The 22799-nt window shown below is 45.2% G+C and overlaps 1 protein-coding gene across 1 annotated transcript in view; it reads left to right on the top strand.

Moving 5' to 3' along the window:
- The first annotated feature begins 7400 nt into the window (after positions 1 to 7400).
- Positions 7401 to 22799, top strand: part of LOC118851194 (plasma membrane calcium-transporting ATPase 4-like) — a 52294-nt gene continuing 36895 nt past the window's right edge. Inside the window, exons 1-5 of the mRNA XM_036760703.1 lie at positions 7401 to 7542; positions 18903 to 19100; positions 19740 to 20000; positions 20945 to 21070; positions 21984 to 22109. Of these exons, the coding sequence (XP_036616598.1) occupies positions 7401 to 7542; positions 18903 to 19100; positions 19740 to 20000; positions 20945 to 21070; positions 21984 to 22109 (853 nt within the window). The remainder of the gene's footprint in view (positions 7543 to 18902; positions 19101 to 19739; positions 20001 to 20944; positions 21071 to 21983; positions 22110 to 22799) is intronic.

Below are 22799 nucleotides of genomic sequence, written 5' to 3'. Positions count from 1 at the left end.
ATGGCTTCAAAGTAGCTGAGAAGGGGCATGGGCTGCTTTGCACAAGCAGTCATAGGATTGTGGATTAGGAAGAGCATAGCCCTACCTTCCTTCTCTTCCCCCATCCTACCTTTTGTATTGTTAAGGTATTGTTGCTTGGTGGGAAGAGCTTTCCCATCCATTAATAGGCCCATGTGACCTGCTTCAGTCCCATGGAAGCCTGTGGTGGCAGGAGCTTGCTGAACGGGTGGAGCAGAGCTAAGAGGAAGTTGGTGAGAGCAGTGAGAGCTGAGGGAGAGAGGAAGCTGGCAGCCAGCTGTGAGTTGTTTGTGGGACGGCTCTGCCAGGGGGGAAGGCTTGGGAATGGCGGTGCTCCCTGCATCGTTACTGTGGATACCTTTCTTTGTTGCTGGGATGAATTCTGTTTCCTGGTGTTGGGATTTGACCTCTCTTGTGTCTGAATAAATATGAGCTTTACTCTAGCTTTGGATTCATAAGTACCCCGGCATATTCAGGGTCAGCATCGGCGTTGTGAATGTCACATTGGCGCTACACCCTTCGGGGGAAATTTTGTAAATTATAGGAAACTGAACCCAAGAGATGAAGAGACAGAAATGATCTCCCCAGGGTCACACACAGGTAGAAAGTAGCAGAATCAGGATTTGAACCCTAGTCTTCTAATACCAAGGCACAGCAGGCATAGGAGCAGAAGTAGTCTTTTCAGAGCTAGGGTGACGATTTAGGTTGGAGCAATGAGACAGGACCAGGATGCTCTAAGACAGGTGTGCATACCTCTGGGTTATAAGCCTCCTGTTCTCAGGAAGGCCTTCCTTTTAGAAGTATAAGAATGTCCAGAAGAATGAACCTCTGGAACCTCCCAGTAAGAGCTGAGGAAATACCACTAGTAACTCATCATAGTGGAGATGATCTAGGTTGCAATTTCCCAAGCTACCTTGTTGAATATCAAGGGAAAGAGACCTTCTCCATGTCCATTAAAGCATCCAAGGCAATGACTCCTAGGCATCCTGCACAGGTTGTGGAGGGAGGGCCAGGTGCCTTCTTGTTGTAGGAAGAAGCTGCATTTTCTGGAATTGCAGAAAGAGAAAGGAGAGGTCCCCTAAGATCTCCATAGGACAGTTTTGCTTTGGGCTTTCCTTCCAAACAAGCTGTAGAAACTCAACTTCTAGGGCCTTCTCTTTTCTTCCCTTCTGTCTCTCTGCCCAAAACAGATGGCAAAAGCGTATAGGGATTAGCCTGAGAGGTCACACCTAACAGAGGACAGGGCTACATTATGGGCACAGATGAGAAAAAGGAATGGAGACAAAAGCAGTCCTGAAGCATACAGATGCCAGGTTTCATCTCTCTGGCTTGGGCTTGATACCCTTCTTGCCTTTTCTTCCTTCCTTCTTAGTGTTCAGCATGACAGAGACGATGCTATCCAGACATATGCCTGATGACGTGGAGCTTTTCAGGGATATGTCCAACCTGCCCCTAAAGAAGTTCCAGGCTGAATGAAGGGACAATGAGTAGGAAAGCCTGCAGTTACTACTGCCCTCTCCTCTACCAAACCCCCCAATGCTGGCTGCTGGGAGGCCAGAGGTGGAATATAGCTGTTTATTACTCCAGGCAGGTTTGTCTGCAGCACGATATCAGCCTGGAGCCCTAGCTCCCTGGGTCCTGCTGCTCCCTCTCCCCATATCCATTCACATTCCCACCTCTAATCTTAACCAGATTTAATAACTTTCTGGTAGGGAAAGTGGGGTGTATGCAGGGGGCAGGGAGGCAGGGGGAAAAGGGAGATACCATCAAGAGATGAGAACTTTTCCTGATTCCTAGCAGAGTAGGGAAGGGGACTGGGGGAGGAAAACAGGCCAGTGCACCAAACTGAGAGGTTATCTTGGTCCTAGTCTAGGAGAATCCTTTTGATGAGGAAAAAGGTGATAGCCATAAAATAATGAAGGAACTCAGCTGGTCCAGGGCAGGATTCTGAGCTAAGGTTTTGATTGCTTCAAATAGCAGTGGACTTTAGTAGCAAAAACATTGGAGTTGGACTGCTAAGACCAGAGTTCAAATTCTAACTTTTTTACTTATTAGCCATGTGACCTTGGACAACTCACTGTCTGCTCTGGACTCCAGTTTCCTCATTTGTAAATTGAGAGGGTTGAACTAGATGACCTCTAAGGTCCTGGCTATCTCCAAGCTCTATGAAACACAGTGGTTTCTGATTGCCGCACATTTCTGGCATATGGTAATGGGCCTAACATGGGAAAATTGAGGAAGCGTAGTGTCATCCTGGAGAGAAGAGCTGCATTCTGATCTTCCTTCTGACTCTTACTAACCCAAATGACCTTGGGCATATGGCTTAACCTGGGGAAGACCCACTTTCCTATGTAAAAAGAAGAGTTTTCACTAAATGGCCTCTGAAGACCCTTCTAATTTTAGATGATCCTAGGCTGTGTCATCAGAAGCAGAGTGTGTGTGTGTGTGTGTGTGTGTAAGGGTGCCCTGATTGGCCAGTGATAGCAGAAAAGCTTTAATATCTTAAGGAAGGCTATAAGATCCCTGAGGGCAGGTACTTTTCTGTATTTTGTCTTTGTATCCATAGCACCTAACTCACTGTCTTGTTTTTAAATTTCATTTGCTCAAAATTTATTGAATGTTCTGAACCTCTTTCCTGAAAGGGAGAGGATGGTCCCTATTCCCAGGAGGTGTCTGCATTTTTTTAGGAGATTCCTGGATGTTTTGTCAGACTGAGGGTGGAAACCAGCACAGTAGAAGGAGCATTAGACTGGGGAGGGGGGAGTCAAGAGATCTGAATTCTTAGGCCAGCTTTGCCCCTGATGCAGGCAACCTTGGTCAAAGTCTCTTAGTCTCTCAAGTCTTTAATATCTTCTCTGTAAAGTAGGGATCATATTATCCTACCTTCTTCGTAGGGATGTTGTATGTGAGCAGAGATGTGAAAAACCTTTGCATTTGTAGAAATACAAATGTTTAATTTTTTTTCAGTCTGTTGCTGTTTAAAGGGAAGAGATGAGGTATTTTCCAAACTGGTTGCAGTGGTGGCAGAAATGGAGGTAGAGGGGGTACTCCTCCCAAAGTACTATGGTTGAAGATGATTAACAGCAGCCTTGTCTGGTGAGAGATGGTATCCTCCTCCTCCACTCCCCAGGGGTTAGTAGATAATAATGCTTGCTTGGGACCTCCTTTGAGGCTAAGGCAGTGTACATTTGAAAATGACTGCTCTCTTGGCAGTTCTCTAGGTTAGAGGCCATGCCAGCTAAGTAGCTGTATAGAACACTGAGACCATCATTAACTGGGTGAGATGAGACAGTGATGGCACCCTGCTGCCCAGGCTGGCTACAGAGAAGCTTCTACAGCTGCATAGTTGGCCTGCAAATCCTTCAGAGCCTGGGGTTCCATTAGGTACTCAGATATCAGGGGACAAGTCTGTTGTGGTCTGTCCTTCCCTATTCCACTCTCCTTTCCCTACCCCAAACCCTTCTTGGGTGCTCCAGAAGGTATTAGACCTTGGGGATGGCATTCTCCTGGAAGTATAGAAGGAGCTGTTTTCTAGAATTTTCTAGGTAGATGCAATAAAGAACAAAACCCAGGTATAGACTGAAGCTTTCATGCTTGAGCATTTGTACATTTGTTTTTATTTTAGAGAAAGGGAGAAATATAAACCCTGCTCTTCCCACATGAAAAGATCGGAGGTAGAATAAGGAAATGGTGCCAGTGGGACCAAACCCCAGCATATCTAGAGTGTGAACCCACTGGGGAGGGGAAAACCTCAAGCGATACAGCCTGGAATTTACAATGATTTTTCTCTACTTTACTGACTCAGTTTCTTTCCTTTATGGACCATATATGGGCCGTGGGATTGATTATCAATTATAAGGGAGAGTGTCTGGGAATCTCTCCTGCCTTTAGCTTTGGGTGAGGGTGGGTGCATGGGTGGCTGGCAGGGTTGAGGCTGGAAGACAGGGAATCCTTCTGGCAGTGAAAGATGGAAGGCCACAGGAATGTGTCTGATGATGGCCAGATAACAGATGTGAATAGCTCTAAGTACAAAATGAACTTTTGTCTCCCTTTATCACCTTATTAGATAAGTTAGTTTAATTTAGCACCTTCTGAGTTTTCTCCCAAGGGCTCAAAGCCTTTTGCCCATCTAAAGATCTCATCCATCTCTATCCTCTTCTTTCCCCAGGAGGTTGGGAGAAGGCAAGGTTGGCTCTTTCCTATTTGATGGATGGGGAAATGTGATCCCAAAACAAGCTTTGCTAAAATGTAACCTGGAGATCAAAGACGATATAGATACAGCTGTCTCCAGAGTCAGGGCTGGAAACACTTTGTCTTCTAAATCCAGAGTCCAGTCCTCTGTCCACTAGAGTAAGCATTGATATCAATACCCCCTCAGAAAGGTTCAAGAGCTCCATTTGAGTTCTAGCATGATGGTCTGCTTTCTTCTGCTCCAACCCCGTGCCACCAGCCTTGGAAATGAAGCTGAATTGAACCTGTTTCCATGGAACAGCCTATTTTACAATAGACTGTGTGAAGGATGTGTGCTGCATAGGCTTAGTCTCTGTTGAGGCATTCCAATCTCCTAAGCATATATTAAGCACCAAGGTTCCCTGAGGGCTCCTTCAAAACCAGAGATCTGAAGCTAACATGATCCTAGCCCCTTGGTAGGTTCAAAGGCCCTTAGCAGGAGAGGCAGTACAGGATAGCCATCTGAGCTGTCTCGGATCCTAGATTGGACACTTACCTTTTAACCATGGGTCATCCCTCAGAGCCTCAGTTTCCCTAATTGTAAAATGGGGATAATACTTACACAACTTACATCCATAGGATTGTGGCAAAGAAAGCCCAAAGCTACCCTATAAAATGTGACTTTGTTATCTTTGCTGAAGGAAATTATCTAGACTCCTTTCTTACTTATACCCTAATTGTACGGACATGGGGGATCCCAGAAAATAAACAACTTGGCTAGGAGGGGAGGGGAAAAAAGAAAAAAAGGATCCTGCACCCCCAGGATCCTTCTGTGGGTAGAGTTCCCACAAGAGGCTTACTGTTTAGAGACAAGAAGCCAAAGGGTGTCTGTTCTTGAGAGGTGTGGTCGCCTACCTGCCCCTAAGCACCAGACTAGGAACTGGGTGACTGAAAGTAGTGGGGATGTTATTCTTTGTCCTCAATGATTCTTGGAAGGCTAATTAAGGACTCTGCCATCTTGATCTCAATTAGCTGCCAGTTCCTATGGCTCTTTGTTCTTCTTCTGAGGATGTAATTTCCTTATCAGTGAAAAGAGTAAGCAAGGCTTCCTTCCCCAGTGTCTGGACTCTAATCAGCAGGAATCACTTCATTGGGGCAGGGCTCCCCTTCTTTTTTATATCTTTTTTTTTGAGAGGGAAGGCAGGGCAATTGGGGTTAAGTGACTTGCCCAAGGTCACACAGCTAGTAAGTTTGTCAAGTGTCTGATGCTGGATTTGAACTCAGGTCCTCCTGACTCCAGGGCTGATGCTCTACTCACTGTGCCACCTAGCCTGCCCCGCTTCTCTTCTTCCAGGCAGAAACAGCTTTACCTTTAAATGACCGATGTGTGGCAACATCTCCAGCAGAAAAATACAGCTGCCTGCCTTCAAGGATGAGGCTCAGGAGATTTAGCTTCCCCTCCACACCTGATTGTTAACTTAGGTGTTTTGGGAAGTCTGCTAGTCTGACTCTCTCTGGGAGGAAAAATATTACCTCTTATCGTAATAGCTTATGTTTACATAGGCCTCTCCGATTTACAAAGTACTTTCTTCACCACAACTTTAAAAGGCAGGAAGGGTATGCATTAATCCCCCTTTGCAGAGCAATAAACTGTGGTCCAGAAATGAAATGACTTACCTTGGGGGGAACGTGGGGTTAGCGGGTGACACAGCTGGAGCTCCTAGCCTAGGTCTCCGGACTTGCAGTGCCCTCTTTCCCTACACATACGGTGGTGTTTCCTATGGTTGAATTACTGAGCTAATAACTTCTTGAGAATTCCCAGGTGTTCTTATTCCAAAGCAGTGGAGACTAACCCATGCCGCACCCCCTGCTGAGGTGAGTTTGGCCCTTTTGCAACACGTATCGAAATTGATAAACGTTTTTATCCATATTGCCCCAGAGTACCTCTCTCTGACTCGTGAGGGTCTAAATTCACTGTCCCTGTTTCTCAGAGATTCTTCTATCACCCCTCAAGAAAGATCCACCCGGTATCTTTAACTGTCAGAAATTTCAACCCACCAATCAAATGGACAGAGCTGTAACTAGGTGCCAGAGTCCTGTGCTTAGCTCTTAACAAGGTAATAGCTGTGGGGTGCAGAAAAGCCATCACATAGATAGGGGTTCAGGCATGCCAGTGCCCCCTGAGGTTTTGGGCATGATCTGCTATGCTCTCTCATCCTTGTTGTGGGGAGTAAAGGGAAATCGAGGCATACAGGTGAGTTCCATATTCAAGGACTGATATGAACCTGGACACCTTTAATAAGCCCCTCCAACCTCTGGAACACAGACCCCCAATAGGATCCTATTTATCACATGTAAAACTACACAGGTCACCCCAACAGGCAGGGAGAGCAGCAGAGCCTGAACATTCCAAGTCTTTAAAAAAGGTCTGTGGCAGGATGGTAGGGGAGGTAACTTGTGGTGGTGGTTCTTCATTTTCAAGATGTTTAAAGTCATAAGAGTTACTTTTTTCCCTTTTTTTCTTTTGCTTTGAGGGAGGGATTGTCTATGTCTGGATTGTCTGTGTCTGCCTCTCTGAGCCCTTCAGTGCCTGTATGTTGAGAGCTATAGAGGAAACTTCCTACTGTGTTATGCCCCTACTCACCTCTCAGAGATCACAGGAAGGGGCTGTTTGAATGCCTAGGGAATATTAGTGATGGGGGAAGAGTGGGAAAGGGAGGAAGGGCTGGGCATTGCCTAAGAGCCACCAGGGCCTGGAGTCAGGAAGACCTGAGTTGAAATCTGGCCTTGAACCCTGGGCAAGTCACTGTAAGCTTTCTGTGCCTCAGTTTCCTCAACTGTTAAATTGAGGTAATCAACCTCCCTTGTTTGTTGTGAGGTCCGGATGAGATAATATTTGTAAGATGGCCGCCACATGAGGCTTAATGTGTGCTTTTCCCACAGGACACAAGGTAGCAAGAAGGAATTGAGGCCCCACATGGGGCCTGGCTTTGCTCAGAGCCTGTGTGCTGATTGCTTTGTCTCTCTCCAGGTGCCTCCAGTCTCCAGGAAGCCTTCCTCCTTGCCTTCATCTTGACCTGCTCCCCTGCTTGTGCCCCCTGAGCTGGGTCTGAGTCCTGTCCCTACCGCCACACCACCCCCCAGCTGGGGCCGTGTCCTCCAGAAACATGAGGAGGAGCACACAGACCCACCGCACCAACTCAGTCGGCGCCATGGCCAAGGACTTTGGCTGCACCGTGATGGAGATGCGGCGGCTAATGGAGCTGCACGGCAGCGAGGCCGTGGCCCATATCAACGAGCGTTTTGGGGGTGTGCTGGGCCTCTGCGAGAAGCTGCGGACCTCGCACATCGAAGGTGAGGAGCTGCCCCCTGCCTCGGTCTCCCCACCAGGCTTTTGGCAAGGTCAGACGTAACGTGCTCTGCACGGTGCCTGGCACAGGGTAAAGGCTAGCCAGCGCTGACGTTGCCCTTATTGTTAAGCACTTGGAGCAGTGCCTGTCGCCTAGAACACACTATCTAAATGTTATCTATTATTGCTATCATTACCTCACAGGGCTGTTGTGAGGATGGAATGAGATGATTATTGTAAAGGGCTTACTTAGCACAGTGCTGTCCATGGTAGGAGCCTCATAAAATGCTCATTCCTTCCCCCCTCCTAGTTCTGTGTCCTTCCCCAAATCAATTCACAGGCTGTGTGCTTGGGTTGGCCATAAGCCACAAAAGCACATTACCCCATGACAAATAGCTAACAGCCCTGTTTGGGGGGCGGAGGGGACATGGAACAGAGGAGAGACACAGAACAGTTAACAAATAAGGAGCTCCAGGTAAATTATTGGATAAAGACAATTGGAGAATTGTTACTGTTTGGTTATTTCAGTGGTGTCCAACTTGTGATGAACCCTTTGGGGTTTCCTTGGCAAAGATACTGGGATGGTTTGCCATTTCCTTCTCCAGCTCATTTTACAGATGAGGAAACTGAGGCAAGCAGGCTTAAATGACTGGCTGAGGATCACACAGCTAGTAAGTGTCTATGGCCAGATTTGAACTCAGTCAGGTGTTCCTGACTCCATGCCAAGTGCTCCATCCCTGTACCCCCTAGCTACCCCTAAATTGAAGAATAGCCTACCATATAATGTGTATTGGGGCCATTCTCTCCCACCTTTGATCATTGGGAAGTTTTTTCTTGATGTCAGTGTCTCATGTTTCATTGTCAGCATTTTTCTTCAGACCTCAGCTTGTTCTTGCTTACGTGATCCTAATGCCCAATGAAACTTGAGAATAGGAAACATTTGCCTTACAAGAGGTCTTGTGGGATTGAGACAAGGAGGACAGTGTGAAGCTCCTCCTAGAATGCAGTTGTCCCATTGGATGTCTTCTGATGTGGCTTAAGTAATCTGGGCCTGGATGTCCAGGGAAAAGTGGATTTGGATGAGTAGGGGGGAAAAGAGCCAAGATCTTCACTCTCTTCTCCAGGGGTCTTGAGTCTCCTAAGCTTTCTCATTTTTGAGCTTGGCTGAGAGGCCACCAATTCCGTAAGAAGAATTTTGGATCCCAGGCCATCGTTAGTGACTTGAGAGTTAGATCTCCTTGGAGGGGCAGAAATCAAAGCTAACATACTCTTTGCTATCCTTACATTTTATTTGCAAATCATTTATATCTTACCTTGGAGGGGATGAGCTGGGTTACCCAACTGGCTGGGTCCCCTTTCAGTCACCTCTCCCTCTCCTTCTCCTCTCCAAAAGAAGGTAAATTTTGATGGCCCGAAGCTGCCCAGTTAACTTGAGATTTACAGGCTAGATTCCTGTCTTCCTTCCTTCCTGTCTTCCTCCCTCCCTTCCTTCCTCTCTCCCTTCCTGCCTTGCCCCCTGTCTCTCTTCCTCCCTGTCTCCCTTCCTCCCCATCTTCTTCCTGTCTTCCTTTCTCCCTTTCTCCCTTCCTCCTTTCTTCCTTTTTTTCTCTCCTTCCTTCCTCTTTCTTTCTTGATTTCTTTTTTCTTGCTATTTCTTTCTTTCTTCCTTTCTTTCTTTCCATGTTTCTTTTCCTTCTTTCTTTCTTTCCTTCTTTCTTTCTTTTCTTCTTTCTTTCTTTCTTTTTTTCTTTCTTTCTTTCTTTCTTTCTTTCTTTCTTCCTTTCTTTCCTTCCTTCCTTCCTTCTTCTTCCTTTCTTCTTTCCTTGTTTCTTTTCTTTCTTTCTTTCTTTCTTTCTTTCTTTCTTTCTTTCTTTCTTTCTTTCTTTCTTTCTTCTCAAAGACCAAACCTTAAACTCATCTCACTCTGGAGCTCAGAGATTGGACCACAATAGCTCCTTACCCAAGCTCCACTTAATGGCTATATTTTGGGCCCTCCTGCATCAGGGTAGCGAATAGGATGAATAGAATTACTCAAGTGGATTTGGGGAGGCCATTAAGAGCCAGGAGGCAAGACAGCCCAGACATCAATTGGAAAATTGAGAGTAGTCCAGTTTGACTGATGCATAAGGTATATGGACAAAGATAGATGAGCTAGATTCTCCCGACCTCCCAATAGCTTCAAGGTGCCCCATCTCCAGCTTTCTACAGAGCTTTGTTCACTGCTAGTATTGCCCGTTATCTGATTCCCAAAAAGCTCCTGTTCCATAAGTCAGAAGACGTTGGATGTTAAACAGTTAAGGACCAAGTTATAGCTGGTAGGTGACGTTTCTTCACTTTGGCTTTACCTTTCTTGTTGAAAGTTACTATTTCCATCAGATAGTACCCTCGGTGCAACAGAACATTGGTGTATAGGGCTTCCACCTAAAAAGAGCTAATTCTAGCATGTTTCACTACCAGCCTTCAGCCTACCTAGGTTTGGAAGAGTTCCTTTTACTTTGCTTTAATGTATAGCCTACAGAAAAAGCTGATAAACCCAAATTAGAAAGATACCATGAAAAAGGTATCTTTACAAGATCCCTAAGTCCTCTCCTTAGTAAGAGTGGGAGTGGGAATACAAAACAAAGAGAAGCCAAGCAGCAAGGACCTCTTCTCACTAGAAGAAAAGAGCAGAGTTGTACTGGTTTATTGGGCTGAGTTGAGAACATCAGTATCCATGAACCCCAATGAGATGAGGCTATAAAAAGCCTGTCTCATTCACAGAAGATGGAGCTGAGTTGTCTGATGGTTTAGCACAGCTCTTTGTCACCTTTGAGAGGCTATCACAGACAAATAATAACAATAGAGAAACCTACCTGATGCTTGAAGTCTGATTTTGGGGAGCTAGGGTATGATAAGGTAGAAGAGGTTAATCTCAAAGAGTCTTCAAAAATCTGAAATTCCCGACCTCTACCCCCATACCTTTCCCTCTATCTCTACTCTCACCAAACTAATCATGGATTGATGAGAATTATTGTTCAGAACCCTCTAGGGTACAACACGACAGATACATGACCATTTTAGGAGGGTCCTGGTAGGGAATCTTGGAGATCATCAAGTTCAATCCCTTTGTTTTATAGAGAAAGAAGCCCCAGTAGAGAAGGGGACTTGTCCAAGATAACATAAGAGTCCTGACTCTCAGATGCACCCAAGACCCGAAGGTTCTAGCTGCCAAAGTTCCATACTACAACATTATGTCATGTGCAGTGACACAGATAATCCCCCAAACCCATTTTTGTTTTTTATCAGTCAATAAACATTCATTAAGCCCCTACCGTATTCCAGGCATTGGAGTAAGCTCTGGGGATACAAAAAGAGGCAAAAGAGAGTCCCTGCCCTCCAGGAGCTCCCAATCTAGTGGGGGAGACAGCAAGCAAGCAAAGATATATAAAGCAAACTTTATACAGGATAAAAAGAAAATAACAGAGGGAAGGCATTGGAATTAAGGGAGGTGAGAGAAAGCTTCCTGCAAAAGATGGAATTTTGGAATGAAAAGCAGAGACTTACCTTCTGACTGCCCTTCCCTTTCCCATACCCACTTTAACCAAAAGTAAAGTAGGGGACTAGGTGTATTAAAAGGTATATCTTTTCCTTATTCTTCCAAGTTCAAAGGCTTTCTAGAGCATCCCATGGCTTCAGTTCAATCTTCCTTTTTGAATTTTGACCCTGCTTTGAATAGAAATAGTGGCCAAGTCCAGGATGCCTAGAGTAGGAAGTGGTTTGCCAATAACATCAGGCCTGTTGTTCCCTCTCTCTTCTCTTCTGCCCTCCCTCTTTTCTTCCATCTCCTTCAGCCCCTTGATTTCCTGCATCTGTTATGAGCCATCTCTGTACTGCCTATGGCCTCTTTAGGAGGTAAGGGTGGTGTTTTCAGCATGGGTGCTGGACCAGGACCTCAGGGCAAATCCTGGGCTTGGACCAGAAAGGGTGGAGAAAGGACACCTTTAATAAACAAAGTAATCCAGTAGCACTGGGGCTTCTCTCAGAAGATGGAAGAAAGTTTCCATTTCATTTGGAGTTGACTGTTTGTGGGATGAGCTTCCTCTTTGTGTTCCCCAGCACCCCCTCCCCTCTTCATTGCTTTTGTCCGACAGCCCTGAGGGAATGAAATTGTAGTGGAGAAAATACTGGACTCGGAGTCAGAAAACCTAGGTTTGAGTCCTGGCTCTGATGCTTACTAGCTATGTAACACTAGGCAAGCCACCTAACAACTGAGTCTCTGCTTCTCCCTCCGTTTACTGGGGATGCTTCTATTTCTATCCCTTAGTCCCATAGAGTTGTGAGGAAAGCACTTTGTAAAGCTGTGGTGTGTTACATCAATGTGATAGTTATTATCTGGTGAGGGATTAGGGTCCAGAGGGATCAGGAGTGAGTCTGGGCACCAACCTTAGAGGAATCTCTGAAGGTTTATGGACTTTGCCTTTGGAAGTAGAACACAGGAAGTAAGAAAGCTTACACAAGCCCTGTATCTTGAGAATTGGGGCATTCTTTTGTTATTTGGGTATCCTTATCTATATCCTTGGTACTAAATCTGTCAATCCTGCTCTCTAGCCTTATCTCCCTTCCCCTTGCTCTTGGTTCCACAGTGAAAGTGAATACTGACCTGGTCACATATCATGGTTCTGATCCTTATATGAATTTGGAGTTTCTGCTCTGGCTAGTTCCCCCGGGAATGAATATTTGGTGGAGAGCACAACAGATAAGAAATATCTGATATTCTGGGCAAGTGAAGATAGACTAGAAATGGCCTGGGCTGGGAGACATTTATTGTTTTAGATATTACTTGTGATCTATGAAAGCCTTTGAGTTCTTGAGGACCCTACCCATGTTGAGATTTGCCAGGCACTGAGCTTTGCTAGCTGCTCCTTCCTCATCGTGCCCTCTACCGTCATGCACTTTCTCCCTCAGGTTCCTCTTAGGACCTCAGTTGACGCTTTGCTATAGGAATTTTCAGATGCCTCTGCCATCCTCCACCCAGTACTCCAGGAGAAGAAAGAGAACTTGTGTCAGGAGAAAAGAGAATGGAATTCTGGAGTCTTAGGCAGCTGGGCCAACAAGATAATTATTAGACATAGTGGAAGTTGTAAAGGAGGAGGGGATGGCGGGAATGGAAGAGACAGATTGGTTCCAACAGCATGAGGAGCTATGTTGTATGAATGAGGCAGGGATAACTTGAACAGGCTTAGAGCTGGTAAGGGAAACATAAGGGGAAGCTGGCATAGATAATGCAGTGTTGATTGGAGAAGAGATGGAGGAGAAGAGTAGGAAGGGTCAGTTAAGTCCTAAATGAAAGTCAAACAGCCCTTTCCTTCTTTCTTGTTTTAGCCCAAACCTCCCATTCCTTTGAAAGAGACTCCACATCATATCTTGGAAACTCTCAAGATCCTAGGTGATTAACTTTGGAGCTAAAGTATCAGATTTTGAGCAGTTTCTCTCTCTTTGGCCTGGGGTGCTGAGTGATCTATTCCTATATTCTGCTTCCTATTCCTTCCTTTCTGCCTTCCCTTCCCCTTGGCTGCCTAGCCAAACATCCCCAAACTTGAGGAACAGGGCTATGCCTAGGCCTTCCTGAGCCTACCTGTGAATTCCTACCGACCTACCTGAATTACTGTCGTAATTCTCAGTCTCTAGCCCCAGAGTTAGATATGTTTTAAACTACATTCCTTTGAGGCCCAGTAGAAAACTCTGCAGATTTTTTCAACTCTCTTGCTGCTTCATTACACTTGGGTTATGGTCAAGGGCCACATTTCTGGACTAGCAAATCTTCTTACATTATGACTAAGGTAATACTTCCTTCCTTTTTTGGCTTCTCTTGGAAATAGGGCTTTTTTTTCTTTTAAACAAAGCTATTGGCCCAAGCACTGGGGAATATTATAATAAAATCATGTATCTGTGGATACATGAGCATCAGAGAGAGCACACACAACGTATACACACACATATATACACATACAGCTTTACAAAACGTGGCTGGTGTCAGTGTCCATGAACATGCAGAAACTTCCCCACATATTCCCAGAATGTCAGATTGGAAGACACTCCCAAGGTACTCCAGTGAGGACAAAGCTCCCACCCACCACCTGACCTAGAATCTCTGCACAGCTTCCCCAACAATTTGCTCTATCCATCTGGCTTCTATGTGAAGACCTCCAATAAGAGGAAACCCTTTCTTTATTGAGGTACTGTTTGGGCTTTTAGGAAATAGTGGTAGAAAGAGGTTCACTACTTCAAATTCAGGGTAAGCTGCCCTGTATAACTGCCAGGGCTTGGTTTCTGGGCACTGAAAAGAAAGATTACTAAACCTCCCACCCCAGGCCCCAGTCATTTTTTGCTCTGTGACCAAGAACAGATCACCTCCTTTCTGCATCTTAACTGACAAAAGCAGATATTGAGCCCAGAACTGCTTATCATTACTATTAAGATAGAGATGACAGCGTGTGAAAGGTCCCTTGAACCTTTCAAGCAAAGCACTAGAATGATATCTGGCTATTATATACTTCTAGGTTTGGAATATACTTTGCCAAGGGGCAGCTATGTGGTGCAGCAGATAGAGCTCTGGCCCTGGATTCAGGAGAAGCTGAGTTCAAATCCAGCCTCAGACACTAGCAGTGTGACCCTGGGCAAGTCACTTAACCCTGATTGCTTCCTAAAAAACAAAAAAATATATATTTCTCTCAGTGATAGATCTTGGGATCTGGTCTTCCCTATCTTCCCAAATAAGACTGAATTGAAACCATCTTAGGGACCTTTCTTAAAACCCCAGGGGAAAATATGCCATTGCCTCCCTTGCTAGGGCCATCTAAAATGCTCTAACTCAAACAGCTGGAAGTGGCTCATGATATATATATATATAAACACTATCTCTGCTGGGGGCCTAGCCAGTATGAATGGGTTATCTTTGCAGCTTGTTCTTGGGAAACATGAGGAAGGAAGGAGATTAGCCTTTCCCTAATGGAAATTGGCCACTTAGGGCTGGGCAACAGATTTTCCTTCCAGTCTTTGTGTCCCAACAAGGCAGACACAGATTTTATATTGGTGCTTTAGTCTTCTCCTGGTTCATTAGGGACCTAGGCAAGTGCTGTGGAGGAGATGGGGTGGGGGAGATGATTTCACAGATGACATTCTTTTTGTCTCTCCCTGCCCATGTGCTCAGTCTGACTCCCAGAGCCAGTGGCATTTCTGATCCAGACCTAGGGCTCTTTCTCCAAAGGTTCTTGGGAGTTAGATTTTTCTTCTCTCTTTCTTTCTGGGTTCCTCCAGGGGAAACTCTTTCCCTATGGAGAAAGACCCTGGAAAACTCCTTTCCTTTACTCTCTAGGAGCGTGCACGCGCATACGTGTGTGTGTGTGTGTGTGTGTGTGTGTGTGTGTGTGAGAGAGAGAGAGAGAGTGTGTGTTCGTGTGTTTGTGTATGAGAATGTGTGTGTATGAGAGAGAGAGAGCATGCGTGTGTGCGCATGTGTGTGTGTGCGTGTGTGAGAGAGACCATGTGTGTCTGTGTGTATGTGTGTGAGAAAGTGTGTATATGTGTGTGTGCATATGCACACATTTATTTTGCAGCTGCTGAGATCAGAAGCTAAAACCTGCTCCTGGTTAGAGTCTGTGTGAAATTACAGCTATTGAGATGAGGGACTGAAAACCTTCTCTGGGGTAAGAAGAATTCAGATGGAAAGTCTAGAGTTTGAGACCTGGCTCCCCTTCCTATTTCACAAACCCGAGAGAGAGGAATCACAGGTCAGCAATGGGCTTCAGCTTTCCCCTCCCTGCTACTGAGCATGCTGGGAACTGGAAAATCCACTTAGGTTCTTTTTTTGGGGGGGGGGCGGGAGAGGAGGAGGCAGGTGAGGTAATCGGGGTTAAGTGACTGGCCCAAGGTCACGCGGCTAGTAAGTGTCAGTGTCTGAGGCCAGATTTGAACTCAGGTCCTCCTGACTCCAGGGCCGCTGCTCTATTTGGTAGGCCACCTAGCTGCCCCCCACTTAGGTTGTTTAAAGTAGAAACCCTAGGTGACATATGATGGAGATGATAAAGCAGGAGTTAGAGACAGAGTAGATTCGTCTACATTGAGGGGGAGCGCTGGCAAGATCTGGTTTTAGCATTTTCATGGAGATTTTTGTCCTATTGCTCCTCCTAAAATATCCAGCAGGAATCTTTGGGGGCCTTAGTTTTTTTTTCCATTTTTACAACGAAGGAATTGGATTGGATGACCTCTTAAGTCTCTCGTTTTTTTTTACTTTCCCTTTATAATTTATTGAAATATAATGTGTATACTCTTCCTTTGATCATGGGTTTTAGGTAGTCTGTTCATTCTTTTTTTTAAATTTATTTATTTTTATTTTTAGTTTACAACAGACGGTTCTGCATGATTTTGAGTTCCAGATTTTCTCCCCTCCCTCCCCCCTCCCTCCCCAAGACGGCATGGAATCTCATATAACTACCATGAATGACTTCGCATTGAATTAATTTATACGCTAGTCCAGTTGTGGAGAAGAATTTATGACCAATGGAATGAATAATGAGAAAAAAGAAACAGAACCAAAAAAAAATATAGCGGCTCTTTTTGTGGTAGCCAAGAATTGGAAATCAAAAGGATGCCCATCAATTGGGGAATGGCTGAACAAGCTGTGGTATATGAAGGTAATGGAATACTATTGTATCATAAGAAATGGGGATGATACGGACTTCTAATAAAACTCTGTGTTCTAGAGTTCTACAATTTTTTCTGATCCCTCCATTTCTGATCTGCTAGAGAAATAGTAGGGCTGGTTCACTTTTGTTTAAAGTGATGGAATTCCAGAGACAGGTAATGCTATGCTTAGAAGAGAATTCAGTACATCAGTATGTTGTTCTCTTCTCCTATGAGAGGAATTCTGATGGGATCAATTTCCCTTAAGTTTCTTCTGGAGCCACTCTGAGGGTAGCTAGATTCTCTTTCCTGTCTTACGGCTTCACATTTACAACCAAGACCAGCTCAAGTGGCCTTAGGACAGTGGATGACCCTAGACTTTGTCCCTCCGGGGCAATGGGGATATCCCTAGAGTACCTCCCAGTTCCTGGCATTCTGGTTATCCTTGGTGGTCTGTTAAAACTTATCTGTGAGCGTCACTCACTTCCCTTTGTCCTGATGAGCCCTACATGTTAAGGAGTATCTCAGCTTATCAGAAAGGCTCCAAGTCCCTTAATCTTCTTGGCAGAGTCCTACCATCTCAGGGCCCCCTTGGAGAGACCCAACTGGGCTCTGCCCCCTGGCAATACTGTCTCTTCGTTGAGCATTGTTTTCCCAGGCTCATGTCCTCTTTTCCTACTGGGAAGTGGACCTCCTCAGGCTTCGGGAGACAGGGAGCCTTCTAGGAAATGCCCAAGTTCTCTTTTTACCATGTGAGTCAAATCCCACCCTGCCCATGCTTTTTGACCTGAGGCAATAAAGAATTTATAATAATAGCTAGCATTTCTATTGAGTTATTATGAGGATAAAATGTGATCATGTCTGCAGACCTTAAAGATAAAGAAATGTTAACTACTGTTATTATTGTCAATTATTATTGTTAACTTTTCTCACTACTCCTTGGCACCAGCTTCATGATGTCATAGAACTAAATTGGATTTAATCTAATTAATGATAAGTAATGATAGCAATAATAATGATAGTATTTATATAGTACTTCATCTATAGTGTTTCATTTAATCCTCACAACTCTGTGAGGTAAGTTCTATTACCATCCCCATTTTACAGATAAAGAAACTGAGACAGAGAGTTAAGTGACTTGCCCAGGTTCACACAGCGAGAAGTAGCCTCCCTTTATGGAGCGGTTTAGGGTTTTTCTTCCCTAATTTATGCATTGTTTGTCTGTTCTACACCCTGAAGACCAAGCATGGCCTACTTAAAAGTACTCTCAGATCCTAAATTCCTCATGTTTGCTGTTAGAGCTTTGCCTCCAGCTGCAGTCTAGTTGTATGTCTATCCTACTTTGGCTGGTTTATTTTTAAATTTGTTTGTCTTTTGTGTTTTAGAGTTTTTGTAGTTCAGTTGACATTTTTGCAAATGCCCATCTCAAAGTTCTTCCTCAAGCTTTAGCAGGAGGTATTTAGGTCAAATTTAAGACCGTTTCCTTTGATTCTCCTCTCAGTAGAAATGTTCAGCTATTCCTCCACCTCCATCTTTGTAGAATAGCCCTTAGTGCAGCTGGTCAGGTATAAACTGCCACCATTGCCCCTTATCTCCCTCCAGAGGCCTTTACCAACACCTCCCGACTGGCCACAGTTACTCGGACTTCAGCCCACGCTGTCTTGGAGACCCAGCCTCAGCTTCACGGAGACTGTAAAGGACTGTATCTAGCAGTCTTAAGTACCAAATTTTTGACTAATTTGCTGTGGCATATAAACAAACTGATGGACTACCAACTGGCATTAATTGCCAGTGTTAAATTCTGACACCCCCTCCACCCTTCATCTTGGCATTGGGGCTGTTGACATCTGGAAGAGTGACTGAGGATGTCTGTCTTTGGCTATCTGGCCTCAGGAAATTGCCTTGATGCTTCCAACCCCAAACTACCCTCTTCTTCCTTCCTTTGCTCCTTTTTTCCCCTTCTGACTAAATGATCCCAGTGATTTTCTCGAAAGAATGGGAGGGGGGCCACTGTGAGGAGAGAAAAGACCAGAATTAGAACCTTAGATGCCAGAACGTCTAATATCCTCCTGTCCATTGGACAGGAAGTCTAGTAGAAGGCAACCCTAGGCTGAGAATCAGAACATATCCCCCCTGCTTCTTGTGACTTTTGGGTTTCTGCTAAGAGTTTTCAGGGTGGACATGGGAGAAGATGCAGCCAAAGGATAATTTGGAGTTTTTCAACTGTGACTTAATTGATTAAATGAGCACCTTCTACCAATACAGATCAGTACTTGTTCAGCACCTTGGTCCAAAAGAGTTGCCTGGGAGTACTGAAGGTAAATATTTTCTTTAGGGTCACATGGCCAGAATGGATAGAGGACTCTGAGGCCAGTTTCCCGTGATACCACAGTACTTCTCAGTTTGGATATTATACCTTTGGAAAGTGCTAATGAAACCCCTAAGACATTATTAATTTTAGTTTGGCTCTATCCAAACCAAAAAGAGTAGGCCTTGCCTATTCTTGGCACCTTTGTCTAGGTGGAAATAAGCTATGAATGAGCTGACTTCTTGAAGAAACTTTCTACCCAGAGGGTGTGTAATTTGTATAGGTCAAGGAAGAGAGGTGGTTGGGGGTATTTGGGGAAGGTAGAGCCTTTTTTTTTCTTAAAGTTCCTTCTAACATCTTTATTTCTTCTTTCACTACCCACTTTCCTCTCTTCAGGACTAACTGGGAACCCTGCAGATCTGGAGAGACGTAAGCAGGTGTTTGGAGAAAACTTCATCCCCCCTAAAAAGCCCAAGACCTTTTTGGAATTAGTGTGGGAGGCTCTACAAGATGTTACACTCATAATCTTGGAGGTGGCAGCAATCGTCTCCCTGGGCCTATCCTTCTACCGACCTCCTGGTGATGAAAATGAGGGTGAGTGTCTTGGAACTGGGCAAATCCTAGTTCAGTCCTAGCAGTAGGCATTTGATATTGGTTATTGATAAACTATCTCCACTTAGATGTTTTTCCCATCTACCCAGAATGATTAGTTGAGGGACAGGGCTAATTAATTCAGACTGCATTTGGATATTTTGTCCAGTACCTATTGAGGTCCATTTCTACCATAGCATTCCTCTCTAGGTCTCATCCTTCATGTCTAGTGACAAATAGAATATTGCCAATCCCCCAAAACCCTGCTCCTCAAAGTGCAAGCCCAAGTGCTTGGCATCATGGGAAGTTGCTGAGCCTGTTGGGCAGAAGTAATCTGACCCCTTTGGACTCAGGTGGTGATTTACATGTGACTTGCCTGTTATTTTCATAGGCACACAGTCTCAATTTTTGAGTCTCTGGTTCCTTTCAGGTTAATACTGTGGTGGTGCAGGTGAAGAGTGGATACCTAAGCCTGGTTTTCTCAGCAGTGGTGGTTCCTCTTCCTGAGAATCTGCCTGTCTTCTTCTTCCCTGCCCTATCCCACCTCTCCCAGAGAGGGTTATTGAAAGCATTAACTCCACTTACTGTGCCAGCAAGGACCTTTTAAATGACACTCCCTCCTCTGTCTCTCTCCTTATGAAGTGGAGTGTGGAGGATCCACAATTGGTGTCGCAGAGGAAGGGGAGGCAGAAACTGGCTGGATCGAAGGGGTAGCTATCCTATTTTCGGTCATCATTGTGGTGTTTGTGACGGCCTTCAATGACTGGAGCAAGGAAAAGCAGTTCCGGGGCCTACAGAGCCGGATTGAGCTTGAACAGAAGTTCACTGTTATCCGCAAGGGCCAGGTCATCCAGTTGCCTGTGTTTGAGATTGTGGTTGGAGATATCGCCCAGATCAAATATGGTGAGAATCCCATGCTGTAGGTACCTGTCCCAGCCTCCCTACTTTGTGGACAGGTTTCTGTTGTCTATAGCCAACGCTAGTCATTTCTGTACCCCATTTTAATTGGGGAAGCAGGTAGAGATCCTGGGATACTATAAGGATATGGCTTGAGGAGGTTGGAGAGTTGGAACAGAGAGAGAGGAGTAGAATGGGACAGGGTGAATCAAAACCTTACTTGGGGTGAAGCACCAAGGATGATGAAGCCAGCATGTGGCAGCTTTATATTTCAATTATTAAAATTATCTTAATAATTAAAATTTTCTTCTCATAATCTAGGTCCTAGGTACAATTGTTTCAGTGAGACATTGACAGTATTGTCAGTACCATTTGAATGTCCTTGCCCTAGATCCCACCCAGCAAACCCAGCAGGTTGTAGGTCTGCTATTCTCCATTCCCCATTCCTGTTGTGCCTCTTCTGTTTCATTGCTTGGTGGTCAAGATAGTTCTCTCCTTGGTTTCCTAATATGAGGAGGGGTCTGAGAACTATTGAAGGCAGCTGGTAAATTATATTCTTCATTATCAGCTTCTGGGTTCAAGTTTAGATAAGTTCTAAGTCCTTTAGGAAAGGAATAGTCTGAGACTCTCCTATGATTATTTCCTGTGGTGCAATGTAATACAACCTTTGTGCTCTATGGAAAAATCATCATGTTTCTCTGGGTCCCAGGGGGGAGTCACCAGAAATAGCAATACCCAGAGCCTTTGGAGATTATCCTATATTTTGCAGGGATGTTGTCAATCCATGTGGTACCTGCTTATCTGCGGTACCTACTTGTCGAATGCCCTTCAGGGTACTTCCATGGGAGGAGCACTAGAGTAGAATAGGATCATGGTGTCCCACATTCTCTTTTTGTCTCTTGCTACCATCCTCCTTTTTCTCCTCCTCCCTCTTCCCTCTTTTTCTCCAGGTGACTTGTTGCCTGCAGACGGGGTCCTAATCCAAGGGAATGATCTGAAAACTGATGAGAGTGCCCTAACTGGAGAGTCTGACCATGTCGAGAAGACCGTAGAGAAAGACCCCATGCTACTTTCAGGTGAAGCTTTGGCTTTTCCACACGTTCCCCCATGGTCCCCTCATTCTTCCTCATCACAGAAGATGTCCCCCTTGGCCTAACTCTACCTCTTCTTTGGACTGCTATAATAGTGGCACACAGATGGCTTTGTATTAATAGCTAAAAGCACTGACTGTGTGCCAGGCACTGTGCTAAGGTCTTTACAATTATTATCACATTTTATCCTGACAACAACTACTCTGGGAGGGAGGTGCTATTCTTATCCCTATTTTACAAATGAGGAAACTGGATGTAGACAGGGTTAAGAGACTTGCCCAGGGCCACCCAGCTAGCAAGTATCTAAGGCTGGATTTGAACTTAGGTCTTCCTGACCTCAGGCCTATGCTCTCAGAGTCATTGCTCTCCTGAGCTACCTCTGGACTCAGCAAATCCAGCAGCTTAGATGGGGCTTCTTTGATTCAGTTTTCATAGGGTGTGCAGAGGTTATCTAGTCATCTCTCATACCAGCTGCCCTGCGGGCTACTCCCTTCTGCAATATCCCTACCAAGTAGTCTCCTAAACAGTGAATTGAAAAGCATTCCCTCTGAAGGCAGAGTGCCATGAGAACCCAAGTTCAGACCCCACTTCGGCTGCTTACTTCCCATGTGAACATTGGCAAGTCACTTAATTTCCCTGCACTTCAGATCCCGCCTTCATAAGATGAAGAGACTGAGCTGGCTCTTCTCTGAGGGCCCTTTAAAAGCTCTGGTCCTAAGATGACTTGAGCACTTTCTAAAAGATTCCTGTGGAGTCCAAAGATTGACCCTGGGATTAGCTTATTTTTGCCCTCTAAGGACAAGAATGTCGAAGAGAATCCTGTGGAGTCTCAGTGTTAGATTGCTACATAGAGCAAGGCTGGGAGTACAGAAATACCACCTTCTTTCACTCTTTCCAGGGACCCATGTGATGGAAGGGTCTGGCCGGATAGTAGTGACTGCAGTGGGTGTGAATTCCCAAACTGGAATAATTTTCACCCTTTTGGGGGCATCAGAGAGTGATGAGGGGAAGAAGGAAAAAACCGGTAAGTCCCACCCAGGTTCCCCCAATCCCCTTGTTGCCTCTTCCCTAGATGGACTAGGGGTCTCTGGTGAGATAGTCAAGTGACTTGAAGATTCTCAGTGCTGGTAGACAGCTTGCAGCCCAAGGGACATCCCCTGGACAAGGAACCAGTTGAAATAAGATTGACAAGATCACCCAAACACTTTGGAAAATGAGGGAAGAAACCATTTAGGTATAGTCATCTCTGACTCCTTAGGGAACATTCATAAAAACCAGACCAAGGCTACGGGTTTTCTTCCAAACACATTCTGTGGCCTTGATTTCTCATGCAAATGGGTGGAGATGACAGGTTCTTACAGTTACCAGGCATGAAATTAATTGGCTGGGGGCTCTGGACTCTGCTGCCTGCCTTCTTTTCCCCATTCCCTTTGTCCCTCTTCCCTAGCCAGGCCTCAGCATGAACTGTCCAGGCCTAGGGAAAGCTCAGGGGGGAAAGGAACTGCCTGCACTGAAGCACTCTAGGCTCTCAGGACAGATCAGAAGCAGGGAACCAAGGCAAAGTGATCTTTATCCCTAAAGTAAGAGCCACTTCTCTCTCTGGAGTTCACTTAAACACCAAAGGGGAAAAAGTCGGGCGGATTTCAAAATACACTGAAACCAGATCTCACATGCCTCTTTTAGAAATCCTGTGCACACTCAACATACTGGAATA

This window comes from Trichosurus vulpecula, chromosome 5 (assembly GCF_011100635.1).
Source record: "Trichosurus vulpecula isolate mTriVul1 chromosome 5, mTriVul1.pri, whole genome shotgun sequence".
Lineage (NCBI taxonomy): Eukaryota > Metazoa > Chordata > Mammalia > Diprotodontia > Phalangeridae > Trichosurus > Trichosurus vulpecula.
This window is presented reverse-complemented; position numbering and strand designations above follow the sequence as displayed.